This window comes from Balearica regulorum, chromosome 3 (genome assembly GCF_011004875.1).
Source record: "Balearica regulorum gibbericeps isolate bBalReg1 chromosome 3, bBalReg1.pri, whole genome shotgun sequence".
NCBI lineage: Eukaryota > Metazoa > Chordata > Aves > Gruiformes > Gruidae > Balearica > Balearica regulorum.
In genome coordinates this window covers 51,048,073-51,058,963 of record NC_046186.1, presented here as the reverse complement: position 1 = coordinate 51,058,963, position 10,891 = coordinate 51,048,073, and the positions used below count along the sequence as shown (strand labels likewise).

The following is a 10,891-nucleotide window of genomic DNA, read 5'->3' as shown; positions in this document are numbered from 1 at the left end:
GTGAGCTATATATAATTCACCCTTATGTTGCCAGTCTAGATCCACCTGGGCCACTTCAATCTTAGCAGCCTGATCCACCTCCTGGTTGGTTTGATGTTCCTCAGTGGCCCCACTCTTGGGAGCGTGGGCATCTATACCAGCTACTAGAAAGAAAATTAACTCTACCTCAGCCGAAACAAGGACATATCATAACCCACAAGAATTACAAAAAGGAAAACCTGAGTTCAAATAATGCCAGGTATCTAGTGAAATCACAAGAGATCCCGTGAATCAAGCCCTGATCCCAGCAGGAGACCCTTGGGCTTTGTCCCAGAAGACATAAAAATCTCTGCAGGCATGGCCAGGAGGGATGAGTGGAAGCCATAGGAAGCTCCCATATTCAATGCTCACTGCAGTTTCAGTTAGGTTGCAATATATATTTACGCTGCTCTCAATTTATTTTACATGCTGCTTGTCAAAATTAGAACAGAAACACGCTATTTTCATAATGAACGTGAAAATTATTTCTTCTCAATAGACAGCAACTTTAATCATATTGCTGGAATAACTGAACTATTTTACACTAACACTCCAGTAAAAAGTACATGCAGAATGAAAGATAACTAAAGTGAGTGTGTGACTTAGTCACCTTATCATTTTTCAGAACTAAATTCAGATGTCACTGACATTTACATTCAACAAAACATGTTTGGTCATTTCACTGCAGCTGCTACAAAGCTCCTGTTCATATCGCAAAATTGATTCTCCACTGTTTTCTTTGCAGCCCTTTTTTATATTTTCACTCTAAGACTCCTTTGCAGGAAGGCAAAGCAATAGTCACCCTGCTCACCAGCAGAAGCACCACAATATATGACCGCACAGAAGCTTGTCAGAAAGTTTTATACCCAAATTATGTATTACCAACAGTCCTACAGACCTTTCTGGAGCTCACACAGTAATCATGACAGGTAGCTTGCCTTAAAGTTTCTGATGTCGTATTGGTCTCTTGGCTCTTGGCAATAAAATGCCTGCAGGAAAGAAAGCGAAATGGAAGATTAAGCTAGAGATTTATTTGGTGGTCTCCTCTTTACCGCCCAAGTCCAGCTTACACTTAGGAGAAACAGGGGAGAATTTTTCCTGATTATAACTCTTCTCTTTCCTCTGTCCTTTCATTCTGATGGTGCCTTTCTCAAATCAGGACCATACTAAAATTTGCTTTATAGCTCTAGCTTGGCTCTCCTTGATTACAAGCAGGGATCAAAGTTTGTCTGAGTTTCCCAACATTTGCCTGTGTCAGCATTGAGGCAGATTTACACAAACAAGTTTTTATTTGCAGAGTCAACTGTTGATGGTATATATTGACTCAAGTTGACTTAGGGAAAAACAGAGACAGGGAAAAAGATAGAAGGGGGGGGGTCTCCATCTGTGATGGGATCCCCAAACATCCTTGTCCAGGTGCTCCCCACAGTGCCACTGGAGGTGACAAGAGTGAAGATGAAGGTTACCATTTTTACCATGCTTTCTTTCTGGTACTACAGACATTTCACCATGGACTCCCAGTGTGCTGTTCCCACCTGCCACGGCACTAGCACTGCCTGGAGCACAGCTGGAGAACAACGTTCAACTGGTGCACGCTGATTGCTAAGCTTAATGTGTGATTATTGCTAAGTAATATTTAGTTTACTATTAAGTTTTTTTTTTCAGAGTAGAAAAGGGAGAGGGGAGAAGAAGCGAACCTAACAATCACTCTTGCGGCAATTACTCCGCAAGAGAAATCCACTGCAAAAAGCTGCGCTGGAGCTGGCAGGGGCACTAGCGCTGGTGCCTGAGGTGCCGTGGGAGCAGGGCAGCAAGGCGGGAGCAGTTCCGCCTCAGCAACTTCAGCGGCTCAGACGACAGGCTGCAGACCTGCGGGTCAGGGTCAGGCCACGGAGCGGCGAGCAGCCGGCCTCCCCGCCTCCCCCAAGCCAGGGGAAGCCAGGCCCGGGCAACGCGGAGGATCGCAAAGCCCTTTGCCGCGAGCTCTCCCAGCCTCGTCCCGCATCGCCACACCGCCCCCGGCTCCCGCCCCGCCTTGGAGCAGCCACAGGGCGCGGGCCGCCACCGCGGGGGAGGGAGAAGCGCCACGCCGCGGCCGACCCTCCCCGGGCGGTCAGTACCCGCCGGGTGGGAATGCCTCGTTCGCCCAGCCAGACTCCCAGAAGATCGGGAGCGAACGATGGCAGCCGGCGGCCCCCCCGCCCCGCTGCTCCCCTCACGTACGGTGCCTGCGAGGGGAGGGGATGCCCGCCGCGCCGTGCCCCGTCCCCGCCCCCTGCCTCGCCCGCAGCCAATGAGCGGCCGCCACTCTGCGGACTCAGCGGGGGGCGGGGCCTCCGTGCGGGTGGGGAGGTACCAGGGCAGCGCGTGACGCGCGGGAAACGCGGGGCGGCGGGGTCACGTGGGGAAGCAACGCAGCGCCACGGTCGGGACCGTCCCATTACCCGTCGCGGGGGGGGGGGGGGGGGCCTGGACGGAACCCGCCACTGTCCCGGTAGTTCCGGCCGGCCCGCGCGGGGAGGGGGCGGGGCCAGCTCTCGATGCGGCGACGCTCACATGACGCCGGGGGGCGGGGCGGGGGCGCTCAGAGGGTGCGCGGAGGCAGCGGCAGCGGAGTCGGGTGAAGGGAAGCGCCGACGAGCGGGAGTTGCTGTCCCTGGTTGCACCGCCGCCATGGGCCGGATCCTCGCGCTGCCTCTCGCCGCCCTCTGCCTGGCCTGCCTTTGCGGGCTGCCCGCGGGGTCCGCGCAGAGCCGCTGGGCGCGCGCGACCGAGAGCGGCGCCGCGACCGTTGGTGAGTGCCTCGCGACCCCCTCTCCCCTCCCCCGACAGTTGCTGACGGGGCAGTCCCTCCCGCGCTCGCGCCCCGCCCGTTGTCTGGTGTTGGAGGGGAGCGAGGCAGGCTCCGCGCGCCTACCCCGGCCGGGCGGCCCGACCCTCCGTACCCGGCCGGCGGAGGGGGGCGGGGGTACCGCGGTGCCGGCCGCCCGGCGGGGGATCCGGCCGCCCGGCGGGGGATCCGCCCTGCGCGCCCTCGCACTTCGGCCGCTTCCGCGCAGCGGCAGCGCTGCAGCCCTCGGCGCCTTGGCCGCAGGCCGCCGAGCTTTTTGCCCGCTTCTCTCCGGCTCCTCTCTTCTCGCTTTCGTTTTTTTCCCCCTCGTTGTGGGGCGTTTGGGTGCGTGCGGTGTGAAAGCCGTTAGCACGGTTTGCCGCCACCTCCAGTATCCCCCTTCGTATGCAGCAAGTGACTAGTAGCGGGTGGGTTTGTGGCCGGTGAAATCCGCGGCGCATTTGTTTCTTACAAACTTCGTACGGGTCAAATCGCGGGAGTTACTTATGTAAGCAGCGGCGTTCTGTTACTGCTGCCGGTTGTTCGTTATCCCGATGGTAGTTTCGTTACTCGTCCCGTGGGTTTGTCTGATCTTTCTGGCTCTGTGAGCTATTTGCTAAAGTGTTTACGTGGCCAAGAAACACAAAACGTGCCGCGTGCCCCAGAAAGCTAAGGAAAGAAGTTGTCCTGGAAGCGCTGTGATGTTCCCTGGCCGTATGGCGTAATGGCGCTGGGCGCAGCCAAGTGCGAAGCTGTGCTTCAGCCCTTCTGGATTTCCTCTTCAGCCCTACCGGCGACGGCGTAACGTAGCCAATGTCGGGCACCCTATCGCAACCGTGAACTGCTTGAGGACCGCTCAGAGTCAGAGGTTAACAAGCTCTCCGGTGCAGCGGGAGAGGGCAGTGTTGGTCCGGCAGGACAGATTTAGTGTTTCCAGGTCTCCTCCTTAAGCGGAAGGGGAATATCTGAATTTACCCTGTGTAAGAGCCAGTACAACAGACAGGTTTATCTTGGGAGCAAAGGTGAGCTTGCCTTATGCTTAGGAGACGAGTTCATGGTATCAGAGTTGCTTTTTCGGTGAAGAGCAGGTATCTGCTAATGGGGAGAGCTGGGGAGCTTGCTGTTACCCATGTAAAGACCCTAAGAGAGCCTTTCATGGCAGGAGTAGCATTGGGACAACATCTAACGCCCTGCTGCTGATTCTGAAGTTAACAGCTCATTCCTGAAACCTTTTGCTGTGATAAAAACGTCTCCTAATCCTTTATTCTTGCAAAGCTGTTCCTCTCCCATGCTAGCCTGGGAAAACTGTTTTGAAAGTAAATTAAAAGTCCTAATGCACCTGGTATTAGCTGGCTGCACCAACTGTCCTCCTGTCTCCACAGATGTACTGTGCTAAATTTTCTATGCACCAGTGAAGATTTTACAAAAGTGAACGTTGCTCGTTCCTCAGAAGTGAGTGTTTTGTGTGCTGTGATTGTTCTTCAGATATATATACAGAATAATGACTTTTTTTTGCCCCTGAAATCTGTCATCCAGAGACTGTCATCTAGCTCTTAAACTGCTTCAAGTGTCTTATTTCTGAAGGGAACAAGGCAAGCTCGTTGCATACCTCACTGATGCAAACTGACAAAAGATCTTTTCCTATCTTCTTGCGTTTCTTGAAAGTGAAGAAATAGTGCCCAGTATTTCTGGCCTGATCCTACCATAACCAAGAGAAAGGCCAGGTGGATTCAGATTTAACTCAAATTATGAGAATGCTGAAGTTAGTTAATGTATTTGTAGTTGTTATCTTGAGATGTAATTTACCATGCTGATTGCCAAAGATTTGTGAATAGCAGTGTTCCCTGCACAGAGAAAAGTGAAAGGTCACCCAAAGGTGCCTGGAGTATGTGAAATGTGCTAGAGAGTATGCAGCATAAGGAGTTGTGGGTTGTATGTGGGTTTTCTGACTGTGATGACTGTATGAGTAAGTCTTAATTAAAACTAATGCAGTAAAATTGTAGATTGGGAGAAGTTCTAATTTGATCCAGATAGTGGATGTGTTGTCACTGTGGGTTTTAAGGCAACAATGTTTGACTGAGATTGACATTAAAAAAGCAGCTGGACTGATTAGGTTGCTGGCTTCTGCTGTCATCAAAATATGAATAGATTGACTTTCTTTCTGCTCTCCTTTATATGCATTTGTATATGAAGTCCTCTAGGTTCTTGTCTTTAGGACTTGTATATGAAGTCCTCTAGTTCTTTCCTGTACTTTGGTTGCTTTCTACTGTAGGGTTATGTATATCTGGCTGTAAAGGAAAAAATGTAATCAAGAGGAACAAAGCTTTTGCCATCTGAGGTTTCAATGAACTTCTGCTAAATTAATTTGGTGGACTTTCGTAACTCCACTAGAGTAGTATATTCTCTGTTATCTGAGTTTACTGTAGTTAGAGGTTGCATGAGATAAAATCTTGGTGTGCATGTGGGGTCTGGTTTCAGAGTATCAGTAGTGTTTGGAGGGAGATGTATTTGTGTCTTGTCAAATGCCTTCCTGAGTTGCAGTTAGTTCAGTGAGAGGGATTGTGTCTTAACTCAGGAGATGTACGTACGGGAGGAGTTGCTTCTGTGGGTGAAGGTGCTCTTTTGACAGTGGTGATTTTGTCCTAATCAATGCATTATTATTATTTTCTTCTTTTTTCTAGGCATTTGTGAAAACCGTTCTGACTGCAATTCGTGTATTGGTAGTGACGCAAATGTAGCAGGCTGCAAGTGGATCACGTGTGAAGGTAAGGAGGACTACACTGCTGATCCTTACTATGCGCTGCAGAACTTTAAACCCAACTAGACCTGCTTCATCTATATTAATCTTCATTACACAAATATTCTTTTTGATAACCCAATGGAGCATTAACTCATAAGTTGTATCTGTTGTTAAACATTTCAAGTTCTTATGTGGAGACAGCTGAAGATGTTCAAAATAATCCCAGATTTTTAAGGCTTCCGATTTAAATCTGACATGCAGACACCTCCCTTTTGAGGTTTTATCGTATACTTGGTCACAACCACTACTCCTGAACTGAAGTGCAATAAAGGAGAGGAGTCTGTTAAGTAAGATTAGTTAAGAGTAGTGTTCCTCAAACTAAGAATTGCAACCCACTGAAAGAAACATGAGAAAGCCAGGGAGGTATTACCTGGTCTCATTCAGAGCCTTATTTTTCCCATTGTAGGAGAGTTTGATGTAGTTACATTTAGGTGACCTCTGGTATTCAGTCCTGGAGGACGTGAAGTTGCTGTTGACAAAGTCATACAAAGACTACATAAGCAGTCCTGAGGTGGATTATTTGTACTTGTTATGTGAGGTGGAAACAGAGTAAGAGGAGAGAATGGCTTGACTGTAGCAGTGATTTTTTTTGTAGCACTTGGTTGTAGATGATCAAGAAACGTTATATACGAAAGCTAAGATGCTTTGAAACTAATGAAAAAATTCGGATGTAACTGGTCCAGTACAAGAGTGTCCTTCAAGAAGCTCCTTCTCTGAATTGTGCACGTGTTGCCTGACCAACAGGCACATGCTGCAAACACCCAAGAGATCTGTGTAACTTCTTTGAGAGAGAAGTTGAAATCTGAGTCAAGGAAGAGGCAGGCAGAGGATAAGAAACTGATGTCTTCAACAGTTTCAAGGTCAAGGATCTGTTTGAAAAGCTGGAACTAAATTTTGCTTGCATGTAGAATTTTTTAACACAGTAAGATTTTTATTTTTTTAATAATAGTACTGTAGAGATGCAAAATGTTTAACGTGAAAAATGCCACAAGTAGTAGAAACACTGCCTAATTTTATAGGCTACGAAGAAAAAATATCAAGCTATACTGTTACTGCAAAATAGTGCATAACCATGTATAAGTACTGCTGAAGTGTTGATTTGAGTGGTAGACTAACTGTAGTGAAAGAAAATACTAGAACTTTAGTAATTTCTAATTATTGATATGATACTGAAGTTCTGCGTATTGAAGTGGCTTTAATGTTATCCTGGCTAGATAATGGTATTTAGTTTGTCCTATGAACAGTTTATTAGTACTAGGGAACAATGTCTCAAACACTTTAAAGTTCTGCTGCTGTAAATATTCTTGTCTCTTCTTTTGTGACAGGAAGCATGTGTGTAAACGAAACTGAAGTAGGTTTGAAATACCAGAACTGTACAGTTGAGGAACAGTGTTCTTGTAAGTATTTAGGTATTCAGCTTTCATATTGTTTAATGTGAATCAGTTGCGTTTACAGCTCCTTCATCTGTTGACCTCTGTTAATATGCCTTCTACAATTTACATAGCATGTACAAGTGTGTAAATAAAGCCCTTTGCTTCCAGCTTAAACCTATGATATGTGATTCTAAAATACACAATTTTTGTTGTGCATTCAGTTAACTGCTTACTGTTGCTGTTTCAAGAAGCCTGACGTATTTTACTAGACACATGTCTGTGGCTAATGCCTTGGTTTATTAGATTAAAATAGGTGATGCTTTCTGTTATGTATAGCATATCCTAAGGAACTGGTCAGCATTCCTTAAGACAGTAAGCTTCATATTCATCAAAAAAAAGTTTCACATGGTAAGTTCATTGCTTCATCTGAGTTGCAGTAAATAGAAAAAACTTAAGAACCTTTCAGTTTTGTTAACTAGCACAGTCCTGAAGTGCAGGGTCTGGGTTATAGAACTGAGTAAATGCTACTACCCCAGCTCATACTACTATAGTTAAGGTAGTACCACTGAGTTAAGGTAAATCCTTCATGCTAGGAATGTGCTCAGGTGCATATCTATTTCAGTCTTTTCATTAATTTGCACTTACTCTGCAAAGCAGATTTGCAGGATATGAATAACTTAGATTAAATCTTGAATTTCACTTTTGTGAAAGCTGCCCAATTTTAGTTTTTCTTAAAGCTGACAAGAAATGGACTTTAGGATTTTCTGGGTTTAAGATCTAGAATAGCAAATGAAGATTCTTAATACTCTTGTCTGGATGAGTTCAATGGTGCTGCTAAAGAGGCCGGCTCGCACCAACAGAGGTGAAGCTTCCATGCTGCTGTGGTCTAGCTTGTGGTGGTGGCGGCAGCCAGTCAGAAATAATTCCACTTGACTTGGATTTCTGTGTTATTTTTAAAATTGTAACAATCACGTCTTAATCAGTAGTGTTAAAAGTACCATTTCTTTAGTGCTTTGCAAAGAGAGCTGTTCCAATGCCTTGTTCTATATCTAGGAGTAGAATTTCTACAGTCTGTTCCTGTTAAGATTGTAGTGCCATTGTTTTAGCATCTGCATATCCAAGGAAATTTAACTGTCACCTGTAGTAGAGAATCTTTGGTGTCAGCAGAACCTGTATACCTTATCTGCTCTTACAGTGTTGTGGCTCAGCACTACATTTGGGGATTGACATGGACAAACATCACGGTGGACCTAAACTGACTTGATGCAAGTGGGACCTGAGAGAACGTAGAATCTGATAGATCCAGCCTATCTCTGTAGAAACAGTTGGTTCTCGTTTCCCAGCGTGCTGAATTGTTTCAAGATGTAAATAACCACGTTTAAATGACCCTGCTCATTAAAGGCTTCTGGACATAATGGTATTTCAGCAGGAAGCTTGCTGGTGTAGCAGTGCATGATTAAGCAACATTTTAGATAAGCTGTCCATGTGTGATTTAACTCAGTTACAGTAAGTTGCAGAAGGCTTTGCAGTCTGTGTTTTGGTTTTGGTTTTTTATGGCACATGCTGAAGCTAGAGAACACCTGTAACCGGCAACAGCTCTCAGAACAGAAAGCTTTAGCTAAGCTTTGAAATTCTTGAGGATGTCTTGGGTTTTTCCCCATACTGCTTCAGCTGTCTAACCACTCAGATTTCTAGTTGAACTTGATACATCAGGCTAAATTTTTGTTGCAGTGAGGTTGGGAAGCAGTGCTGAACACCTAGTTACCTATTGTGTAAAGCACACACGGTTTATGCTTGTACAATAGGACTCTTCTCCCTTCTGTTTGCTCTGAGGAATCTTGAGTTGGCAGTTGAACACTGGCTTGATTGGCCTGCCAGTGACAAGGTTTTTCATGTATTTGCTCATGCAACTTTTGCTGTTAGTGTGGTGGACTTAACATTCAGCTGCTTTGTAGTTTCAAACCAAAACTACAAAACTTGGTGCTATATGAATTCCCTAAAACTCAGCCTGCTGCTGTTCTGTTTTGTTTGCCTTTTTTAGTTAAATACCATCATTAATTTCTTGAATGTACCTTTATTCTTTCCTAGCTCCTACATGGAAGACCACCCCTCGGCATTCCAGTAATGCTACTACCACCGACCCTCAGCCTTCCAGTAATGCTACTACCACCGCCCCCCGGCCTTCCAGTAATGCTACTACTGCCGCCCCCCGGCCTTCCAGTAATGCTACTACTGCCGCCCCCCGGCCTTCCAGTAATGCTACTACTGCCGCCCCCCGGCCTTCCAGTAATGCTACTACTGCCGCCCCCCGGCCTTCCAGTAATGCTACTACTGCCGCCCCCCGGCCTTCCAGTAATGCTACTACTGCAGCCCCTCAGCCTTCCAGTAATGCTACTACTGCAGCCCCTCAGCCTTCCAGTAATGCTACTACCCCAGCTCATACTACTATAGGTAAGATAGTACCACTGAAAACAGAATGGCAATAAACTGGGAACTGATGAATAAAATAAAGGACAAGGGCTTTTTCCACAGATCAGTGTAGTAGCATGACTACTAAACATCTGATGTATGACATAGATAAATGATCCCAAGTTTTGGAAAAAGTGGATTTTATAAAACTCGGACAGAGAAAATGCTGCTTTCCAATATAATTAAGAATTGACGCAGTGGTAATGGTTTGAATTAGATTAGTCATTTCCACTGATCATGAGTTCTTACGAGTTTGACTTTTTTTATTTGTTGCCCAGTTCAAAAATTTCTGTTATTCTGTGTGCTGCCATCTTAGCAGTGAAGTTCTTTTTAAAATATATATATATCTCATCTTTAAAAGCATCTGCTGCTTGAATGAGCTGGGTGGTTATGAGTTGGTACTTGATTATACTCAGAACAGCCTAGTGTACAGGGGGGTGACATTTAGCTTTGAATAAATCTACAAATGTTGGCACTTGTCCCAGGCACATAGCGGAATACTGATTAATTTTTAGTAATACTGATGTGGGGGGGGGGGTGGTCAGAGACCCAGTGTTCTGGCTATACAACAAGAGCTTTTAGGAGACAGTCTAGCTACAGGTGAGTGCTTATTCCAATGATGTCATTCAGTTAGTGACACAGGGAGGAGGAGGAAGCTTTGCTATCTTTTAATTGTTTATCTCTGGTCTAGAGATATTACATCAAGTACTTCTTTAGTACAATAAATACTGACTGATTCTAAGGGCTGTTTAATGAAAGTCTTTTGCCTTGATGCAGATTCTCTGGTGTCTTGAAGCAGCTGTCTTAATTCTTGTTCAAATACTAGCATTTATATTAGTGTTTGAAAGAAAAGTGGTTTTGTCTGAATGAAGAATCACAGACTGATCTGTGGAGAACCATGAAATATTTGGATAACAATGGTATGCAAGTTAAAAAAAAAAATCCTTATTGCAGAAACTTGACTTAATGCCGTGCAGCTGAACATCTAAATTGTGTGGGGTATATAGTATGAGGTCAAAGCTTATCCTTGTTTAAGCAAAACAAGACAAATCATTTACGTAAGAACTTCAGCGCTTGCAAATTTTGCTCTTGAAGTTTATGTATATACTGTCTTCTCTTAAACAGCTAACATCACCAATGTAACCAAACATGCTCCTCTATCTACAACTGCCATTACTTCAGCTACAACAACCAGTATTCCAGGTAACTGCTACTGCTAGCATAATTGAAGCATGAAATACTTAGAAATTAGTGTTGCTTTAAAAGCATTGTCTTGAAAGACTTACATTGAAGTAGTATTGGTGTATCTGCTGTTGTCACTTCTAACTTTATGGCATGTCTAATTTTGTTAGTGTGATGTATGTATGTAGGGAGGTAATACCCTGAGAAAGAGAGCTAGGT

The 10,891-nt window shown here is 45.4% G+C and overlaps 1 protein-coding gene across 5 annotated transcripts in view; it reads left to right on the top strand.

Annotated features, from left to right (window-relative positions):
• Positions 1 to 2,574: 2,574 nt before the first annotated feature.
• The window catches only part of CD164 (CD164 molecule), a 30,505-nt gene continuing 22,188 nt past the window's right edge, over positions 2,575 to 10,891 (top strand). The window contains exons 1-6 of one of the 5 annotated variants that reach the window (XR_012834499.1): positions 2,575 to 2,812; positions 5,530 to 5,613; positions 6,974 to 7,045; positions 9,110 to 9,241; positions 9,441 to 9,472; positions 10,616 to 10,693. Coding sequence is in view for 2 of the 5 variants with exons in the window: in XM_075747875.1 (XP_075603990.1) it covers positions 2,692 to 2,812; positions 5,530 to 5,613; positions 6,974 to 7,045; positions 10,616 to 10,693 (355 nt within the window). In the remaining 3 variants the exon portion in view is untranslated. Of the gene's footprint in view, positions 2,813 to 5,529; positions 5,614 to 6,973; positions 7,046 to 9,109; positions 9,341 to 9,440; positions 9,473 to 10,615; positions 10,694 to 10,891 lie in introns of all 5 variants that reach the window. The other 4 variants (XR_012834501.1, XR_012834500.1, XM_075747875.1 and 1 more) reach the window with 4 other exon arrangements.